The sequence below is a fragment of the Arachis duranensis genome, chromosome 7 (assembly GCF_000817695.3).
Source record: "Arachis duranensis cultivar V14167 chromosome 7, aradu.V14167.gnm2.J7QH, whole genome shotgun sequence".
Classification (NCBI taxonomy): domain Eukaryota; kingdom Viridiplantae; phylum Streptophyta; class Magnoliopsida; order Fabales; family Fabaceae; genus Arachis; species Arachis duranensis.
In genome coordinates this window covers 39,246,337-39,268,818 of record NC_029778.3, presented here as the reverse complement: position 1 = coordinate 39,268,818, position 22,482 = coordinate 39,246,337, and the positions used below count along the sequence as shown (strand labels likewise).

The window sequence follows — 22,482 nt, the reverse complement described above, 5'->3', positions numbered from 1 at the left end:
AACTTTTAAGATAAAATGAAAAGATGTGATTTTATGCATTAGATCATTTAAAAAAGACTTATTATAGAAGAAGTTAAAAATATTTTGACCTAAAAAAAACGATTTAATAAAATTAAGAGAGCCAGAGAGAGAGAGGGTGTTAAAATTTTTTAACTAATAAAAAGAATCACCACCATCAACCTATTAAATTTGAGTAATATCAAGTAAGAATTAAGAAACAAATTCAAATGATAAATTCAAAAGTTTTCTATCTTTCTTTATATAGTATTTTATTTTAAGTAATTATTTTTAATGAATAGTATTTAAATGACAAATAAAATAGTAAAAAGATTCACATTAGTTAACCATATCTAATGTCATCGTTATAATACGATCGCATTATTTCAAAACATACAAAATGAAATAATAAAGTATAGTTTAATTAATGTGCACAATAAAATAAACATAAAATTAATATACTTTGATATTAGTGTTTAGGATTACTAAAATTAAATTTTGATAATTTGAACAAAATTTTTTAATACTTTATGCCTTAAATTTTTTATTAATAGAACAATAAAATTACTTAACACGTACGTCAATAAAAAACTATTATTTTTATACATTTAGATATTTAAAAGAGACAAAAACAAATTCTGTTAATAACACTTTAACAACTCATAAAAGTTAACATAATGGATGGTTATAGATCAAAGTGATAGATCATATTAAAAATTGTGATAATAGTACTTGGTGATAATTAATTATAATCGGGTGAAGAAAAGGTGAGACGAGAAAATAAAAGAGAAAGCAGAACAAGGCAATATAACAGTTGTGCTGAGACAATGACAGATATATATAGAGAATAATAATAAGAGAAATAATAGTGTGTGATATAATGAAGAAATATAATAAAAGTATAAATTAATAATACAAAAAAAGTAATAAAATTAAAGATAATTTAACAAATTGAATATAAGATTTAGAATTATTCATGAAGATAAAGAATGCTTTGAATATAATGTTTTATCTTTGCTTCATAACTCGAATGACATAATCACTCCATTATCATCTAGAGATTTGGATTCGAATCTCAATCCTAACTGTTGAAAAAATAAATAAATAAATAAACTTATATAATGTTTATAAATAATTACTTTATAAATGTTTATCATTATTTTGTTACATATGATAATGATATAATAAATTTTTTTAATATTTTATTTAATTTAAATTTATAAATTTTATATGTTCTAAAATTTAAATAACCTAAAATTTTTATATTTATTTTTAAATAGTATTTATTTTAAATTTTTAAATTATTTTATCAAATTTATAATTTTAAAAATAAAAATATAAAAATTAACCTCTTGCCAAATTTGTTGGATCTCCTTCTTGCTTCGTTTTTTTTCGATTTTCATGGTTTTTGAAATCAAGCTTTGAAATTGTTTTGAAGATAATAGAACTTTAAAAATACACCGAAACGATTACAGAAATACACCCAAACGGTTACAGAAAGGATTACAGAAATACACCCAAACAGTTACAGAAATACACCCAAAGGATTACAGAAATACACTCAAAGGATTTAAGAAATACACCCAAAATATGGGGGAGACGGTATATTTCTTCTTGAAATTTTTTAATGTTTTGTTGGTTAAGGACGAGGCACATGACAGAGACAATCTAAAAAAAACCTAGAAGAACAGTAAAATAGTACCTTGAATAATGTTTCTTCGTTTTTTCTGGTGATTTTTAATGGAGATTTGTATCTTTTCTTCTTGATTTCTTCTACTCTTCACTAGGAGTTGGAACGTGTCTTTTGTTTCAAATGTCGCTTGAATCTTGATGGTTTGCGTTTTGATTGAGGAAGAAGAGGAAGAGTGCGAATCTTGACGGTTTGCATTTCGATTGAGGAAGAAAAGGAAGAGTGCGGCATAATGAACGCGTGCGTTGGACGCTAGATTTTAAAGGAGTGGTGCGCATATTTTTTCCTGGACTTTGACCAACTTGTATAGTTTTTAAGCCAAAAAATCTTGTATGTATAGCAGGCCTCTTTATTGTATATATGTATCACAATATATCTTAATAGTGTTTTGTATATTACTTTAGCATTAAATAATAATACATCCCAACTAAGATATACTTTTACCTTTTATTGGTTTTGAAAATTTTCTTTTTATAATAAACATCGATATCAATATAAATAGAAAAAAAATAAAAAAAGAGTGATAATAAAAATAAAAAATAAATAATGATAATAATATAATAAAAGAGTACGAAACAATATATATGAGATAGTACGAACAAACTGCACTTATGAGAGTAGAAATAATGATAACTACATATGGGTGATTTTGGACTGCTCTTATGATGGTAGAAATTGTAAGGTCCCACATCGGTTGGGGAGGAAAATGAAGCATGCCTTATAAGGGTGTGGATACCTCTCCCTAGCATGACGCGCTTTGATGAGTGAGTGTGGGGGGTTTCGGCTATCATCCCTATCGTCAAAGGCAAAACCGTGAGGCCTTGTGTGCCAAAGCGGACACTATCGTGCTAGCAGGTGGTCTGGACTGTTACAGATGGTCTCAAAGTTTGAGCCCGGATCGATGTGCCAAGGGTGCTGGACTCCCTTAAGGGGGTGGATTGTAAGGTCCCACATTAGTTGGGAAGGAGAACGAAGCATGCCTTATATGGGTATGGATACCTCTCCCTAGCATGACGCATTTTGAAAAGTGAGTGTGGGGGGCTTCGGCTATCATCCCTGTCATCAAAGGCAAAATTGTGAGGCCTTGTTTGCCAAAGTAGATAATATCGTGCTAGCGGGTGATCTAGGCTGTTACAGATGGTATCAGAGTTAGAGCCCAGATCAATGAGTCAGCGAGGGCGCTGGACTCCCTTAGGAGGTGGATTGTTGAGGTCCCACATTGGTTGGAGAGGGGAACGAAGCATGCCTTATAAGGGTGTGTATACCTCTCCCTAGCATGACGCGTTTTGACGAGTGAGTGTGGGGGGGTTTCGGCTATCATCCCTATCGTCAAAGACAAAATTGTGAGGTCTTGTGTGCAAAACGAATAATATCGTGCTAGCGGGTGGTCTGGGCTGTAACAGAAATAATAATAACTATATCGGTTGCTTTGGGTTATAGTGATAGGAGTAAAATGAAAAAAATAATTGAATATCAAACTCTTATATCTTTTTTAATTTATTGGGTAACCAATAAAATAAAATATTACTATTTACAGTATAAATTAAATTAAAAAATATTTAACCTGTAACTTTATAGTAAAAAAATAGTTATTATGACAAAAATTAAAATTGTCAATAGTACAATATCACTATTTCACTTCAGTGATTGCACATAGTTTACAGAGCATAACCCACTTTAAAATTTTAGTGTCTAAATTTAAGTTTTAATATTATCTTTTATGATAGAACTTCTCCGTTACATTACATAAAGAAATCACTTCCAAAACAACAACTCATCTTCTCTATCTCATTTTCATCTCTATTTCAATAACGGTTATAAAAAGATCATATGTAACTTCTTCAATTCTTTTACTCTATTAATTTACCTTTTAATTTGTTTTACCTTTTTTAATTTTTCTTACTTCTATTTCCAACTCAGGATGCACTTCTCTGTATGGAATAATTATTATTAGAATAAAAAAAATAGTTATTATGACAAAAAAATAGTAAATAGAAAATAGTAAAAGAAATAGTTATTATGATAGAAATCAAAGTTATCTATCATACAATGAGACTATTTCAATTGGAAAAGAATAAAAGAAAATCCGAATCTAAATTTATTAGATATTAAACAAAATAAAATTTCATAAAACGTTATTATTTAGCGTATAAATTAAATAAAAAAATACTAATATTTTTAAATAAATATTTTATGCAATAACTGCTAAGCATAACTCACTGAGTAGAAAAAAATTGAACATCAAACTTTCATATTTTTTTTGTATATTGTTATTTTGTTATAGTATAAATAATAATTTTGGAATTATCTAAATATTTTAATATAAATTATTTAATATTGTCAGATCTGAAAAAATTAAGAGATAAAATTAGAGTACATTAAAATAATATCATAATAAAAAAATAATTCAAAAGATAAAATTAACAAACTAATGGAGTATATATACACAACAAACCAATGTTATCATCATTCAGTATATTATTTAGACTAATTCTAATACTTGAATATTTAAAAATAAATTTTTAACATATAAATAATATTTTTTGAATTACGTAAATCTTTTAATATAAATAATTTAATATTGACTAGACAAAAAAAAATTAAAAATAAGATTAATATTTCTTTTAAGAATGATTTTTATCAAAATTATAAATAAATAATAAAAAATTAGAGTACATTAAAATAGTACTATAATAAAAAAATCTAAATATTAAATTAATAGTGTAAATTTTTTAAGTGAACAATTAACAATCATAATACACTGTATTATAGATATATGTAACATAGTATATTCAAAATAATTGAAATTTTACTAAGTATGAATTAAAACTTTTAAAAAATGATAATTTATACTCACTGATATTATCACCATTCTATCTATTGTTTGGATTTGGACTAATTTTATTATTATTATTAGTATTATGAGTATCTGAATGTTTAAAAGCAAATCTAACATTGGCATGAGATTAATGTATTTTTAAAATCTATTAATGTATTCAATAATATTAATAAGAGATGAAATGAGAAGAAAAAAATGAGTAAGAAATAAAAGATACAGATGAAAGTTACGTCAAGGTGACGAAGTGGAGTAATGGGAGTTTTTTCAGAGATGAATAATTAACATTAAGTGGAGAAGTTAATTAGAAAAGGTGATACTGGAAAGAAATCTTGAACACCAAACCCATGTATTGCCATTATATATACTAGCGGCTCAACAGGCACGAGTTCAGCCGCTTTTCTATTATTTTTAAGAAATTAATTTTATTTTTTTTGTTAATATATTATTTACTTTTTAAATTTATTAGATTTTTTTATTTTAATATTGACGTGATCTTATTTATATCATAACAGGTACGATAGTGCCTGTTGAGCCGCTAGTTATTATTATGTTAAAACATAATAATAAATTGTTAAAAATTAATAATAACTTATTCTCACTATTATAATCAGTATTATAAAATAATCATAATAACACTCTAATTATAATCACTAGCGGCTCAACAGGCACTAATGTCCTTGTTCAGCCGCTTTTCTATTATTTTTAAGAAATTAATTTTATTTTTTTTTGTTAATATATTATTTACTTTTTAAATTTATTAGATTTTTTTATTTTAATATTGACGTGATCTTATTTATATCATATTTTGTTGAAACTAAAATTACTATAAGACACTTTAAAATATTAAATTATAAAACCACACAACAGAGAGGTAATATAAAATGGTCATAGTTTAAAATTATAGGTAATATATGAGGTGAAATATTCGATAGAGTAAATTTTTATTCTCAACTATTTTAAAATATACAAAAAGTATTTTCAGAATGATAATGTTTCTATTGTATTTCTTTAAAAGTTTTGAATGTCGTCTATTAATTTATAATATTTTTAATTTAATTTTTTAAATTTATTATGCAAAATAACGATATGATGAAGTTTTTGTCCGCTAAAATTGTGAAAATATTTTTTAAAAATTAGTTTATTTATTGTACTTTATTTTTTTTGGGCGTTTATGTTATATTCCATACATTATTAAATTTTAATTTGATAAGTTTTTTTATAATTAAGGGCTTATTATTTAGTTACTGTAATTTAATTAAGATTTATTTTTCATCACTAAATGATGTTATGTGTATTACAGTTATTATCATTAAATAATATTTGTAGTAGCATTTTTTTTAGTTTGTACTTAAATTAGTTATTTAATAAAAATTTGTCCGGTAACTCATAAAAATATATACAATGTTATCTATGTTTTTAATTTGAGAATTTTTAATTTAGTTACTTATTGACTTGTAATATTTAATATAGTATTTTGATATTTTTTAAGAAATTAGAACACATTTTGGCATGACCAAATTTTGCTATCTATTAAATTTTTAGTTGGATAAAAATTCTATAATAAAAACGATCCATATAATTTGTACAATACATTAATAAATATATGAGATAAAATAAGACATATTTTTGTACTATTTTTTAATAGTTGTTGTTTTGTGTTTAAGATAGATCTTTTCTAATTTTACTATTTAATTTTATGATGATGGGTGGCTCTGAGCATTTGTCTAATTGTAGTTAATCCTGTATTTGGCAATGGATTTGGAATAGAAATTATATTAGTTGATATAATGTGATTGCTGATTCATTGAATTTTCCAATTATATTTGTTAGAACATAAGGTAGCAAGATGCAAAGAAAAAAAAACGATTGTAAGAGCACGATAAAAAGTGAAAATATTTAACTCTCTTGGATAAAGTACGATTGAAGGCGCAGAAGTTTTTTTTATTGAAAGTGAATCAATCTTTAAACTCTGTTGTGGGTTAAAAGTGAATCAGTTTTAAATATGTCGTGGGGATAAAAAGAATTGAGTACGTAGTAGTAGTTTTTTTTATTGAAATCAGTTTTTATGTTTTGTGGGATAAAGCCAGTTTTTAATAAAAAGAAAATAGGGGTAAAATAGGAAGAAAGAATTGGATACCAAACTTTCGTATCCCCATTATATATTGGTATAGATAATAAACATAAGAGTGTATATTAATTTAATTAATTTTGTTATAAAATACCAATTAATTATGTTACTATGACGTCTGTTATTTTGTTATTGAAAATGAATCGGTATTTAAATTGAATACGTATTAATAGTTTTTTTTATTGAAAATGAATAAAATAAAAAAAATTGAGTACGTAGTAACAGTTTTTTTTTATTGAAATCAGTTTTTAAGTTCTGTCGTGTCGTGGGATAAAGCCAGTTTCTAATAAAGAGAGAACAGGAGTAAAATAGGAAGAAAGAATTGGATACCAAAATTCTGTATCCCATTATATATTGGTATAGATAATAAAATTAATATGTTTGACAACTTTTTGTAATTATCTTATAACGTAGTATTTTTATATATAAAATGACTTATTTTTTTTAATATAAGAATGCAAATGCATATTTTTTTATTTTTATTATTTTATCTCAAGCATCTACATTAATTTGAAATATAAATATATTTTTTTTGTAATAAATTTTTATAATAAAAATTTTAGTTAAAGAGTACTCAATACTTCCTTTAATAATTTAGAACAGTAAATTTATTTTCATTTCAGAGTTATTACTTTGTAAAATATATTTAATCACTCAAATTTAAAAATACACATGGTAAAAAATAAGCAATATGTTAATTTTTTTTCTCTTTATTCTATTTGTTATTGTTAGTTTTATGAATACATTGTTTATTTTAATTTTTTAATTATTTATATATTATATGATAAAGATGGAATATTAAAAAAATTATTATTTTGTCCACTAAATTTATTTTATGAAATAGATTATGTAAGGATATACGAAGTCTAAAAAAAATTGGACACCAAATTCTAGTAACTTTTTGTATTTTTTTATTAAGGAGTGCTCTGTAATATGTAATTTGTTTAAGTTAAACTAGCGGCTCAACAGGCACTAACGTGCCTATTCAGCCGCTTTTTTATCGTTTTTAGAAAATTAGTTTTATTTTTTTGTTAATATATTATTTACTGTTCAAATTTATTAGATAAGTTTTTTTTATTTTAATAATGACGTGATCTTATTTATATCATATTTTGTTGAAATTAAAATTACTATAAAATACTTTAAAATGTTAAATTATAAAACCACACAATAAAGAGGTAATATAAAATGGTCATAGTTTAAAGTTCTAGGTAATATATGAGGTGAAATATTCGATAGAGTAAATTTTTATTCTCAATTATGCTAAAATATACAAAAAGTATTTTTAGAATGATAATGCTTCTATTGTATTTCTTTAAAAGTTTTGAATGTCGCCTATTAATTTATAATATTTTTAATTTAATTTTTTAAATTTATTATGACAAAATAACGATATGATGAGAATTTTGTCTGCTAAAGTTGCGAAAATATTTTTAAAAATTAGTTTATTCATTGTACTTTATTTTGTTTTTTTGGGTGTTTATTTTATATTCCATACATTATTAAATTTTAATTTGATAAGTTTTTTTTATCATCAAGGACTTATTATCTAGTTACTGTCATTTAATTAAGATTTATTTTTCATCACTAAATGATATTATATGTATTACGGTTGTTGCCATTAAATAATATTTGTAGTAGCATTTTTTTAGTTTGTACTTAAATTAGTTATTCAATAAAAATTTGTCCGATAACTCATAAAAATATATACAATGTTATCTATGTTTTTAATTTGAGAATTTTTAATTTAGTTACCTATTGACTTGTAATATTTAATATAGTATTTAGATATTTTTTAAGAAATTAGAATATATTTTGCCATGACCAAATTTTATTATCTATTAAATTTTTAATTGGATAAAGATTCTATAATAAAAAAGATCCATATAATTTGTACAATACATTAATAAATACATGAGATAAAATAAAATATAATTTTGTACTATTTTTTAATAGTTGTTGTTTTGTGTTTAAGGTAGATCTTTTCTAATTTTACTATTTAATTTTAAAAGATATATGTTGTTACCAAAATTTTATTACAAAGTTATTATTATTATTAGTCTTATGAATGTATTGCCTATTTAAAATTTATAGTATTTGTTAATTATTTGTTTTATTTTTTTATTATAAAATTCATAATTTTGTTTGACAATATCAAACCTCTTAATTTATTTGATACAAAAAATATTTTAAATGAATATTATGCGATGAAGATAAAATATTAAAAATATAAGTAGAGTAAGTAATTACTAACTATTCATATTTCCATGGCTTTTAGCATTGTTTGTAACTGGTTCATTATAAGAGATTGATTGAGTCATTGAATTAGTAGCAGTGGTGTCTCCACCTACACTTATACAAAAAAATACAAACTTAATATGTTGTAGATTATCTTAAACAAATTAAAAATTAGTTCTCAAAAAACAAATTAAATAGTGTAAATTAAGTTAATTAATTTTGTTAGTCTTCTATATTAAGATTTAATGTATAGGCAAAATGACTTAAAACGACGGTATTACATGTTTTAAATATATAGGGTACTAATCACTTAGGACATCACCACATCTTTCACTTGAACAACTTCATTATAATGTGATTCCAGACTTATATATTTAAAGAGCAATACAGATAATAAGTATAATTTGAATTCATAAGAATAAAATTAGTTATCATGATTAAAGTTAACTTTTTTGTCGCGTATAAAGGTGATTTTAATTATTTTAAATTTGTTTATTTTTATTCTGAAACAGAGAATATTTTAAAAATAGTATGCTTCTATTATATTTTTTTCTATTAATTTTTTTTCAAAGTTTGAATACCATCCATTAATTTATGACATTTTTAAATTTATATTTTTAATTTATTATGATAAATTAACAATATAATGAGTATTTTGTCCGTTAAGATTGCAGAAATATTTTTTAAAAAATAATTTATTTGTTATACTCTAATTTATCTTTATTTCTTGTGTTTATATGTTAACATTTCACATTAAAAATTTATTACATATTTAATATTATTAAATTAATATATTTTTTAATAATAAATAATATTACGTGTCTCATGATTATTATCATTAGCTGATATAGTAGCATTTTTTTATAATTGATATTTAAGATAATTATTCAATAAAAATTGATTCAGTAACTCATATTTATGTAAAGCGTTATCTATGTTTTTAATTTTAGAATTTGAAAATTATTTATCCAATCACTGTTTGTAATATTTAATATAGTATTTAGATTTTTTATAAAATTATGACCCATTTTACCGTGATTTTGGCATTTGTTAAATTTTTAAATGGACAATAATTTTATAGTAAGAAGGATTAATTTTTATTTATGCCATGTATTTTTAAATACATGAGATAAAATATTAATATTCTTGTATTCTTCTTCTATTATTATATTTGTATTTAAGTAAGATTTTTTCTGATTTTATTTTAAAATTATAAAAAATATATATTATTACCAAAATTTTAAAATATAAAAATATAAATTAAAATAAAAACTTAAAAATTAAATTAAAGTATATTAAAAATCATTATGTTATATTAATTTAACATAATATATAAATACTATTTTGATAATAAAATTATTATGTTTGACAACTTTTTGTAATTATCTTATAACGTTATTTATTTTTTAATATAAGAATGTAAATGCATATTTTTTATTTTTAATATTTTATCCCAAACATCTACATTAATTTGAAACATAAATATTTTTTTTTGTAATAAATTTATAATAAAAGTTTTAGTTAAAGAGTACTCAATACTTCTTTTTATAATTTAGAGCAATAAATTTATTTTCATTCCATAGTTATTACTTTGTAAAATATATTTAATCACTCAGATTTAAAAATATACATGGCAAAAAATAGGTGATATGTTAATATTTTTTTTATTCTATTTGTTATTATTAGTTTTATGAAAATACATTGTTTATTTTAATTATTTATATATTACGAAGTCCAAAAAAAAATGGACACCAAATTCTAGTAACCTTTTGTAATTTTTATTAAGGAGTGCTCTGTTATATGTAATTTTTTTTAAGTTAAATAATAAGCATCAGAAATATATAAATAGTGTATATTAATTTAATTAATTTTGTTATAGAATACCAACCAATTATGTTACTATGACATCTATTATTTGGACCAACTCCATTATTATGCGCTTTCAATCCTAGATTTCTCAAAGAGTAGAACACAGATATTAAGCAAAAATTAAATTAATAGCTCAAAAAAATTAAATTATCAGAATACATGTTAAGTTTTATGTTACCTGAAACAAAATGATGACGATGATGATGGGTGGCTCTGAGCATTTGTCTAATTGTAGTTAATCCTATATTTGGCAATGGATTTGGAATAGAAATTATATTAGTTGATATAATGTGATTGCTGATTCATTGAATTTTCTAATTATATTTGTTAGAACATAAGGTAGCAAGACGCAAAGAAAAATGATTGTAAGAGCACGATAGAAAGTGAAAATATTTAACTCTCTTGGATAAAGTACGATTGAAGGCGCAGAAATTTTTTTTATTGAAAGTGAATCAGCTTTAAACTCTGCTGTGGATTAAAAGTGAATCAGTTTTAAATCTGTCGTGGGGATAAAAAGAATTGAGTACGTAGTAGTAGTTTTTTTTATTGAAATCAATTTTTATGTTCTGTCGTGGGATAACGCCAGTTTTTAATAAAAAGAAAACAGGGGTAAAATAGAAAAAAAGAATTGGATACCACACTTCCGTATCCCCATTATATATACTAGCGGCATAACAGGCACTAACGTGCCTGTTCAGCCGCTTTTCTATTGTTTTGAAGAATTTAATTTTATTTTTAAAATATATTATTCGTTCCGTAAATTTATTAGATTATATTTGTTAAATTTTATTATTAACGTGATCTTATTTATATCATATTTTAGTGTTGATATTAATATATCATTTATTCTTTAAATTTGTCAAATAATTATTTTTTTCATCATTTTAAAATTAACGTAACCTTATTTGTTTCATATTCTGTTGAGGGTAAAACTACTATAGAAAACCTTTAAAATGCTAAATTATAAAAGCACACAATGAAGATATATGTATATTATCAGAAAAAGATATAGTTTCAGAAATAACGACAAAAATATTATCCTAATTTAAAAAGAGTATATATTTATAAACCCAAATGCATGTTAGTTATTTACAAAAGATTAATTTTTTCTAAATATCATGGATATTCATGTTTGTCTTCTTCTTTTTTAAGTGGTAGGCCAAAATATGATTATGAATCTGAAGAGACCTGCATTTTCCTACAAATAATGGAAGGATAGAAGAAATGAATATGCTTATTTTTTTCGTTTTAAAAGATCAAACTATAAGAGTATTACTGAAAAAATAGGAGAATACAAAGATTGTGTACCTGAAAAAATCCTTTGTAATTCATCATACATCTCCTTGTCAATAACTTCTTGCATCTTGAAAAACTGTCAGATTTTATTTATCATAAAAATAACCGTATAAACGCTTCAGGTTTATTCAATTAAATTGATTGCTTATTATAGAGAAGAATTTAATTAAAACCTGTAGAATTATGACATCTTGTTTTGCATTGAACTTTCTGAAAGGACAAAAGAAATGACATTAATCCTTGTTTATCATCCACAAAATGTAAATTAAATGAAATTACATCTTTTTTTTGTTAGGAATTTTTTTAATAATAATTACCTGCAATGATATTGTTTTGGTTCGAAATGAGTTAGTTGTGTTCTTCTAAGTTCATCGCTGAAAGAAAAGAGTTAAAGTTTTAACATAGTTGGTATATAGGACGAAATAGACGGAAATATTTATTATGATACAAAAGTTTATTGCATTACCTTTTATTTTTTTGTTCCAATATTTCTCTTTTTACCATCTTCCATAGTTGAGTTTTGTTTGCTTTAACTGTACCTCCCCAACCAATAGAATAAATTTTGATTGGATGAACCTGTATCAATTTCACGTTTGATCAGTAACACTAAAACAAAAATATGTATCATCAGTGTAGTTGTCACTGTCATTAATTCTGTAATCCTTACTTTATTGTCGATTGGTCTCATTGATGCAATTGATTGCTCATCCTTCCATGTATTCCATAACGATTGAAATCCTGTTTCCTGTAATTTATTGCATATATGTATCACAATATATTGCAGTAGTGTCCTATATATTACTTTAGAATTAAGTAATGATATATCCCAAATAAGACATACCTCTACCTTTTATTAGCCCAAAAATTTTAATTTTTATACTGTTATTGATAAAATTATAAAATTGATAGCAACATTTAAAGAAATCAAATTTTGAATTCTTTTCAAAGTATATACAAACATTGCAAACTATAATTTATTAAAAAACCAATAATGATATATTTTAAGGATGTTTGATATAATTTTTATAATTTATATGTGAATCATAGTTGGTGCATACCTGTTGGGTAAAGTAGAGGTTCCAGTTCCTTTTGCTTATCTCTTTTAATAGGCTGATGAGCTCTCTTGATATCAATTTATCTGTTAAAAATCTTAGTCATTAGTTGTTAAAATTAGTGAACAAAACTATCTATTCCAATGTTGATATTGTAATGATAAAATTACATAATACACGGATTATACTTGTAAAAAGGCTCACATATTTGCCAAGGACATAAATTACCTGAGGTGCATGTAACAAAATTTCTTTGAACACCACATTCTTTGTGAATTGTCCCCTTTTTCCATCTATTGTTCCTTCTTTGACTAAGATTTTTGTGGTTGACTGAGAAACACTTCGAGATAGAGCAACGTATAATTGACCATGGCTGAACACATGTTTAGGGAGATAGAACCCTACCTTAGGGATAGTTTGCCCTTGTGATTTATTTATTGTTAAGGCAAAACTCAACCTTACAGGAAATTGTTTTCTAATAAGCACAAAGGGTAGTCCTGAGTTCTCAGTTGTTTTGTGTTTTATCCGAGGCAGAAAAGCACTTTTTCCAGAGTGATGGCCTGTTAAGATTTCCACGTCTAACATATTTTCAAAAGTTCCTCGACACAGTAGCCTTGTGCCATTGCATAAGCCTGCCTTAGGATCTATGTTTCTCAGTAACATCAGAAGAGCACCTTTTTTTACCTTCAACATATGAGGTGGCAATCCACCTGTGGAGATCGAGTTAAGATATTCTTGTTGATACAGATTATTTGTATCTTCTTCTACTTCATCAAAGGATGCTAAAATTCGTTCGTCTCCCAGAAATTGGTTGATGACTATATCATTAAACTGTTGCACATCATGATTCTTGGGTGTCAATATCGCTCTCTCCACCATATAAGATGCATCCCACCCATGAGATTGCAAATTTGGAAAGGTTTCTTCTATTAATTTGTGTAATGATGCCTCACCTTCCCATGGTATTGCCATGCCTACTTCTATTTGTACCAAGTCTTCACATATGGTAGGCTCAATCCCATCCCCTATGCACATAAGATACTCCGCAAAATCACTATCATTAAGAGATCGCATATTTTGTCGCAGGTGGAGAATTTTGGTGAATGCCCACAAATGTGATTTAACAATAGAAGCTGAAATCATTTGCGACTTACTTCCTTTCGGCACAACAGGTAGTACTTGGCGAAAATCCCCTCCCATAACCATCACCTTCCCTCCAAATGAATTCTTGTTTTCTAAGATGTCTCGTAATGTGCGGTCCAATGATTCCATTATCTCTTTATTAGTCATTGGCGCTTCATCCCAAATTATTGCGGTCGTCTGCCTAATCAGTTTTGCAAGATCAGATTGTTTACTTATATTGCACGTGGAGGATGGCTCTGCATTGATTGGGATCTTAAATCTAGAATGAGCTGTTCGACCACCAGGCAGTAAAGTTGCAGCTATTCCTGAGGACGCAGTTACCAAGACAATATGCCCTTTACTTCTTAAGTCTACAATTATAGCTCTGTAAAGAAATGTCTTACCTGCTCCTCCTGGTCTATCCACGAAGAACACTCCACTTTTTCTTCGATCAATTGTATTCATAATGCACCTGAAAGCTGCAGACTGGTCATGATTCAATCTTTTTATAGAACAGGTCTTCTTGAGGAACTTCGATGGACATTTCTTCTTGAATAATTCTAGGCATGAAGTTGTCGTTGTCGTTGTCCGAGGTTAGAGCTGGTAGGTCGTATTGTGCGATATGTTTTCCATATTGTAGGAGGATGTCATTTAAATCCCTAAGCAAATGATTTGTCAACCCATTGCAGGTTGTAGTGCTTGTTTATGCGTAATCATCCACCATACATGAAAGAAACTCGTCCCACAGACTTCTTACATCTGTTGGCTCACAAAAAATTAGAATGGTGGCAAACAACCTTCTTAGAGCACATGGCATTCTCAAAATGGATGCCTCAACCAAACATGATCTTATACTACTATCAGTCTCCAACAGTCCTCGATGCTGAGCGGATTACTTAAAGGACGAATATTGGACACCATCGACTGTTAGCAAATCATCCCAACCAGTTGGGCCTCTTACATTTGACAATAGAATACGCAAATAGAATTTTTCACCTTCTGTTGGTGAAACGGTATAGATCCGACCAATAGCTCTCTTTTGTGACCTGCGTCGATGCCATTCTTTTTCCTTGCTGTGCCAACTATAATATTCTGGGATTTCCCTGTACAAAAGATGCCTAGATTGTTGGTCATCGACCCGATTAAGTGCAAAAAATTCAGTGAGCATTGTTCTTGAGAAATAGTCATTATTAACTATTTCAAAAATAGTTTGGTGCTCATAAAAGCTCACTTGATGTTGATTTGGCAAATGAACTTGCAACCTTTCAACTGATGGATACATTCGGTAAAGGTTGAATCTAAATATCCTCTAACATGCCTCTAGAGCAGCAATCCATCTTGCATCAATGAACTGTTGCACCTCATCATAATGAGAACTTCTGTGAACCTCCATCGCCACACGGTCTGGTCCCTTATAGCAATACTTGTATAGATATTTTATGCTCTTGATACTGCTACATATCTCTACATTGATATGACAATCATACTTCAGTATCAAATTGTGAATTGTGCGGAATCACCCATCTATTGTCAATTGTGACATTTTGGTTTATAGGAATTGGAGTATCAAATTGCCTCCTATATTGAGGATATGAGTCATCACCTCGTCGTGTCTCTGGTACGAACTCTTTTGGGTAGTTGCGTTTACATTGACCATTCTTCATGCACGGTGAATATTGATTTAGTGTTCCACAAGGACCATGGACCATATGCCTTAGCACTGCCTCATGTAAGTGGGGTTCTGTTTCTTTACATGGTATTTCCGTTCGGACCAAACTATCATATTGGTCAGGATCACTCAACTTGTCATTGTTTTCTAAGATTAGCAACATATGTACGTATGGAAATCCTCTTTTCTGAAATTCGGTGACATAAATATAACTTTTCACCTTTCCCAATACACCTTTGGTAATAACATCCTGCTTTAATTGTTCGAACTTGGCTCTGAAAATCCTAGTTGTTAGATCCGGACGATCCTGTGGAGTTTGGGTAGGACTGAGTTCCGAAGCTATTTCTGACCATGATGGATTGCATGTCATAGTTAGAAAAATATCCAGTTTGCCTTCTTTAAGAACAATAGCCATTCCATCCTCGTACCATTGAGTCATGTCTCGACGACTGCCCACGAACGACGATGGTAATATCGTTCTTCTGCCAACATTTTCTAAAACAGATTTTAGAGAAAAGTATTATTAGTTTTAAAGTTTAAATTTAGGAACACGTAATGATCAATCATGTGGCCGTTAAGTTGAATAATTACCAGCATTATTCTCTCCTGTGTGCAAAGCATCTTACAAGCCTTGATACAATTTAGCTCGAAGTTCCTTTTGTCTTTGTCAAACCCATCTTAACTTGCCTGTTTCCATTTTCACATAGTTGTCAACAACATATTGTTGAAGAAGTCGCCCCGCTTGCAAAATTGTTGAGTGATCATTGGGGTGGATCTACGAATATTGAGGATTATAGAAAATTGTTAAAAATTGTGAAATGATTTATTGGTACAAACTATCATCTATGGAAGTCTATAAATGATGTAACAAATATAGGAGTTTGTACCTGGAGCATATAGCTATAATATGTCCGGCATGATACTTTGTTTCCACGTTGAGTTCGAGTATTTATATCCCATCCATGGGTTCCAAATAGAAAAAGAAGAGGATATTGTAGTGGATCGTAATACCCAACAAACTCTTGAATCCTTCTGAGGTTACCAGCATGAGTTTGAACCTTGATATCCCGTCCTCGCACCATTGTTTCAATATCATCACCGACTATTATGGCTGCTACTTGTGAAGCAGTTGGGAGACTGTATTGTGGTTGATTAGCAGATCGCTCTCTGATCACCAAACTACACTCTTGCACATCTAGTTGTTGTGCAAGCTGACGGAATACATGGATAAAAGGATTATATCGGTGCAACAATTGTAGCTTCAAAACCAAACTTTCATGCAGTTGTGTGTTCTCCAGCATCCTATTTTGTAACTTGTGATCAGTATCGTATATATATAGTTGCAAGAAGCGTGGCCGCGCCCCCTGATCTGGATGAAATCCTCCTATACTGTGGTACATTGATCCTTGAGCACGGAATGTATATATACCATGACTTGCTGAAGCTAATTGTTCGTCTATGTGTACACCACACGAAGTGAATGAAAAAACATGATTGTAACCACGAATGTGTTTCCTAAAATGGTTCCCTTCTGCAGAAGGGTCTAAGAAGATGTCTAGTAATTCCTAAGGAGCATTTACTTGGGGCAAAGAGACTTTTTCTCCATTGCAACACATGTCAAATGTTTCATGGTGAAACAGACGTGCATTACAGTGTGTACATGTCCTTGTAGGAGGCAGTGTAGTTTGAAGCACTGTTGTATTCTCTTGAAAATTTTGAGCACAATTGTGGGATGTTCGGACATGGTGTCTAATTTCTGCACTCGCATAGGAATATTAAAATATTATGTTATAGATTTCTTTTCCTACATGTGCCAATAATTGTATGGTTAGGTACTTGGGTAGAATTTATTAATTATTTCATATTATTTTAGATAGTGAAATCAAGGGTGAACAAAGAATATATATACAACTTTTCAATTGAGGTTTGTGTTTTCAAAATTAAACGTAATTTTTAAAAAATGTTGTGTCTTTTTCTATATTTTTCTATTGCCTAAACTCATATAAGATTGTCAAAGTTTGAAGTTCTAGGTAATATATGAAGTTAAATATATATATTTAATAGAGCAAATTTTTATTCTGAGTTATACTAAAATATACAAAGAATATTTTTAAAATGATATAATTCTATTGTGTTTTTATTTGCTATTTAATTTTATGAAAATTTTGAATGTTGCCCACTAATTTGTAAGAATTTTAATTATATTTTTTAAAATTATTATGAAAAATTAACGATATAATAAAAAATTTGTCCATTAAAATTGCATAAATATTTTTTTATGGTTAAGATACTTGGTGTTTTTTTATTTTGTTATTTTTGTTGGTGTTTATGTTTATAATATTTTATACATTATTAAATTTTAATTTGATAATCTTGTTATCATCAAGGGTTTATTCCCTAGTAACTGTAACGATGTTAAAATTTATTTTGCATCACTAAATAATATTATATGTCTCATAGTTTTTGCTATTGGATAAACGATATAGTAGCATTTTTTTGAGTTAGTACTTAAATCAGTGATTCATTAGAAAAATTTTTTATAACTCATAAGAATGTATATACTGTTATCTATGTTTTTAATTTGAGATCTACATTATTTAGTTACGTGTTAACTTGTAACTTTTAATATAATGTTTAGTTTTTTTATTTTAAGAAATTAGAACACTTTGTGCTATTTGTAAATTTCACCATTTATTAAATGCTTAATTTGTTAATGATCTTATAATAAAAAGGACCCATATAATTTGTACAATTTATTTTTAAATACATGAGATAGGACATCAATATTTTTGTAGTATCTATTAATTGTTGTTTTTGTGTTTAAATTTTTTTTGTTTAGTTTTTCTCCTTAATTTTAAAAGATATATGTTGTTACAAAAATTTTATTATATAGTTATTGTTAGTATTATTAGTTTCATGAATGTATCAATTATTTTAAATGTTTTATTTGTTAAGTATTTATTTTAAATTTTTTTATTAAATTCAGAATTTTGGTTACAATATATAATAAGCAGTACAAATAATAAACATAATAAAAATTCATTTGTTATTACGATAACTAATAAGCATAATAATACAATAAATTTAACTAATCACATTTTATATAGTAATGATTATTATATGATGATGATAAAATATTAAAAATATAAATAGAGTACTCACCATTTATATTTGCATGGCTTCTAGTATTGTTTATAGTTGGTTCATAAGAAGCAATTGGTTGAGGAATTGAATTAGTAGTTGTAACAGTGTCTTGATGTACACCTATATTTAAAAACAATGCAAAATTCATATGTTATCTACCTTTTTGAAAAAATAGAATATTAGCGCTTAGCAATAAAATAAAGCGTGTTAATTAAGTTGGTTAATTTTGTTAATATTCTACATTAAGAAGATTTGATGTGCAGACAAATTAACTTATATCGATGTATTTACATGTTTAAAGCATATAAAGATACTAACCAGATGATCTATTACTTGGACCAGTTCTGTTATTATGTATTTTCGTACCTATATTTTTAAAGAGCAATATAGAAAATAAGCATAAGTTAAACTAATAAGAGAAGAATTAGTTAACGTTGATTGTGTGAAACAAAATATCGGTAACTTTAATTATTTTAGATTAATAACAAATTAGTGCTTAACAATAATAAAGCGTGTTAATTAAGTTGGTTAATCTTGATAATATTCTACGTTAAGAAGATTTAATGTGCAGGTAAAATAACTTATATCGATGTGTTTACATATTTAAAGCATATAAAGATATTAACCAGGGGATCTGTTACTTGGACCAGCTCCGTTACCATATATTTCGGTACCTATATTTTTAGAGAGCAATATATAAAATAAGCATAATTAAACTCATAAGAAAAGAATTAGTTATCATAATATTAGTTAACTTTGATTGCAAGAAATAAAATATCGATAACTTTAATTATTTTAGAATTGATCTAGATTTCTTTATTATAATATAAATAGTTTTTTTTATGCTTTTATTATATTTTTTTATAGTACTTTTTCTCAAAGGTTTGAATTTCGTCCATTAATGCGTGAGATATTTTAACTTATTTTTTTAATTTATTACCTTAAATTGATGATATGATGAGTATTTCATCAATTAACATAATTAAGAATACAAAGATATGATTAAAGAATAATTTATTTGTTATACTGTAATGTATTCTTGTTTTTTTGTGTTTATGTTGATAATAAAATGAATTAATCTTTATAAAATAAAAGGAACTAATCTTTATTTATGTAGGGCTATTTCAACCACAGAAAATAAAAAATAATAACTCTTGTAGTTTTTTAACCATTATGTATAGTTTATTATATATCGCTATATATTTGATTAATGAGTACACTTTTATATGTAATTTAAAAAAAATAAATATTGGACATAAAAAATATGTAAACCATGTGTTGTAGATTTAATTATTCCAATGACTTTAGTTAATAATGATTTATGTCTCTTTATAATTTAAATACTATTGTCCATTGGAATAACTATTAATAAAATAATTATATTTTATATATTTTCAGTTATCGTCCTATAATAATATATTGATCACTTATATACTATTGTATTATAGGCTATTATGTATGAAACATACTAATAAAAAATAATAAATAATTAATATTTTGTTCAGGTACTTTTATTTATTTATCATTATTATTTAAGGGATAAATTTAATGCAAATAAAATTTTTTTAAGATAAAATTAAAATAAAATAAAATTCTATATTAATTATTAAAATTTTAATAAATTTTAAAAAATATCATAAAAAGTTAAAGATAAAAATATAATTAATAAATTTAATAAAAAAAGGATAAAAAAAATAGATGAGAATCTATGTTTTTCCATTATATATTGGTATAGATAGATAGCTTTTGTTATTTTTTTAGCTGTTATATTTGTACGTAGGTGAGATATATCCTAATTTTATTTTTAATTTCTTAGAATTATATATCATTACCAATTGAGAATACAAAAAATTAAAAAAAATTAAATTAAAGTGTTGTTAAGAATTTTAATGTTACATTGATTTATTAATTTAATATATAAATTTTATTTTTGATTATAAAATTATTATCAAAAACTTTAATATAAGAGTACTTTTTGTCGTTAGTCTTACATGACATCATTTTTTTATTTTTTTAATACAAATATATAAAAATTATATATTACGGTTATATATTATATTGGACGACGGGAATGAAATATATTAAAAAAATATTATTATTAGTTATTGACCATTAATTTTTTTAAAAAAATTTTTATAGATGAATGATGTCTAAAAAATTTGGAATGTTAACTTTTAACTTCATATATGATTAATATGTTGTTTGATTAAGAAAGATACTGCTTGGATGGTAAACCATGTATAGTAATATTAATTTAATTAATTTTGTTACAAAATATTAATGATAAAATAACAACCAATTATGTTATTTTTATTTCTGTACCTGTGGCAGTTCTATTGCCATGCGCTTCCATTTTTGTATTTTTAAAAAGTAAAATATAATTATTAAGAACTAATTCAATTTATAACAAAGAAATTTAAATTATGTTATCGTGTTACCTGTAACAGATTGATGATAAGTGGTAGTTCTGGCCATTTGTCTAATTGTAGTCAATCGGGCTACCCCTATGTTTGCAGTTAATCGGGCACCTCCACCCGTGTTTGGCATTGAAGTTGTATCAGTTGATATGGTAACTTGTTTTTCTTATCGAATCATCTCCCGATAACTTGCACGTCTTCCAGGTATTGTTGTCTCTGTTCTTCGGTCATGTTCTGTCTTCTTCGCCTAGCATAATCTGTCCAACTGGGTCGACATTGATGTGGCTGTGGATTTCGTGAAGTTTCTATTTTTATTTGTCAGAAAGATAGGAATAATATGCAGAGAAAAAACATTTGTGAGAGCACGATTGAAAGGAAAAAAGTCTCTTAAGAGTTGAAAGTGAGTTAGTTTTTAAAGCGAGTACGTAATAGTAGTAGTTTTTTCACAGTTTTAAAATATATCGTGGGTTGATGGGAATCAGTTTGTCATTCTATCGTGGAGTAAATTCTTTCCTTGATAAAAAATAAGAAATATGGAGGACGTAGTAACAGTTTTTTATATATTGAATCCAATGTCTAAATAAAAAAATAAGCAGGGGTAAAATAGTAAGAAAAAATTGGGTACCAAATTTTTTTATTTCCATTATACGTTGGTATAGTCCATTATATATTGTATATTGTATATATTGGTATAAATTTAATTAATGAGTACATTTTTATCTGTAAATTTTGTTTAAAAAATAAATATTGGACATAAAAAATATGTAAAGCATGTGTTGTAAATTTAATTATTTCGATACTTTAAATACTATTGTCCCATTGAAATAACTATTAATAAAATAAATATATTTTATATACTATTAGTTATTGTACTATAATGATATATTGATCACTTATGTACTATTGTATTATGGACTATTATGTATAAAAAATACTTATAAAAAAATTATAAATAAAAAATCATAAATAATTAATATTTTGTTGACGTAATTTATTTATTTATATTATTATTATGATTGTA

The 22,482-nt window shown here is 26.0% G+C and overlaps 1 protein-coding gene and 1 pseudogene across 1 annotated transcript; both read right to left on the bottom strand.

Moving 5' to 3' along the window:
* Nucleotides 1–12,425: 12,425 nt before the first annotated feature.
* On the bottom strand, nt 12,426–15,513 carry LOC110273745 (uncharacterized; annotated as a pseudogene).
* A 27-nt stretch (nt 15,514–15,540) lies between these two features.
* Nucleotides 15,541–21,591, bottom strand: LOC110273562 (uncharacterized). Its single transcript, XM_052251568.1, has 7 exons — nt 21,483–21,591; nt 19,063–19,164; nt 16,788–17,356; nt 16,588–16,675; nt 16,492–16,506; nt 15,835–16,395; nt 15,541–15,695 (listed from the first exon to the last, which is right to left on the bottom strand). The coding sequence occupies exons 1-7, from the start codon at nt 21,589–21,591 to the stop codon at nt 15,541–15,543; spliced, it is 1,599 nt and encodes a 532-aa protein (XP_052107528.1).
* Nucleotides 21,592–22,482: the final 891 nt, after the last annotated feature.

What these genes read in the sequence shown, in the direction of transcription:
- LOC110273562 (XM_052251568.1), bottom strand. Translation starts at nt 21,591, where the DNA reads ATGCCAAACACGGGTGGAGGTGCCCGATTAACTGCAAACATAGGGGTA. An exon ending in AAGCCATGCAAATATAAATG is followed by an intron (nt 17,357 to 19,062) that starts GTGAGTACTCTA and finishes GTGTACACATAG; the next exon opens with ACGAACAATTAGCTTCAGCA. An exon ending in CGTACCAGAGACACGACGAG is followed by an intron (nt 15,696 to 15,834) that starts GTGATGACTCAT and finishes ATATCAATGTAG; the next exon opens with AGATATGTAGCAGTATCAAG.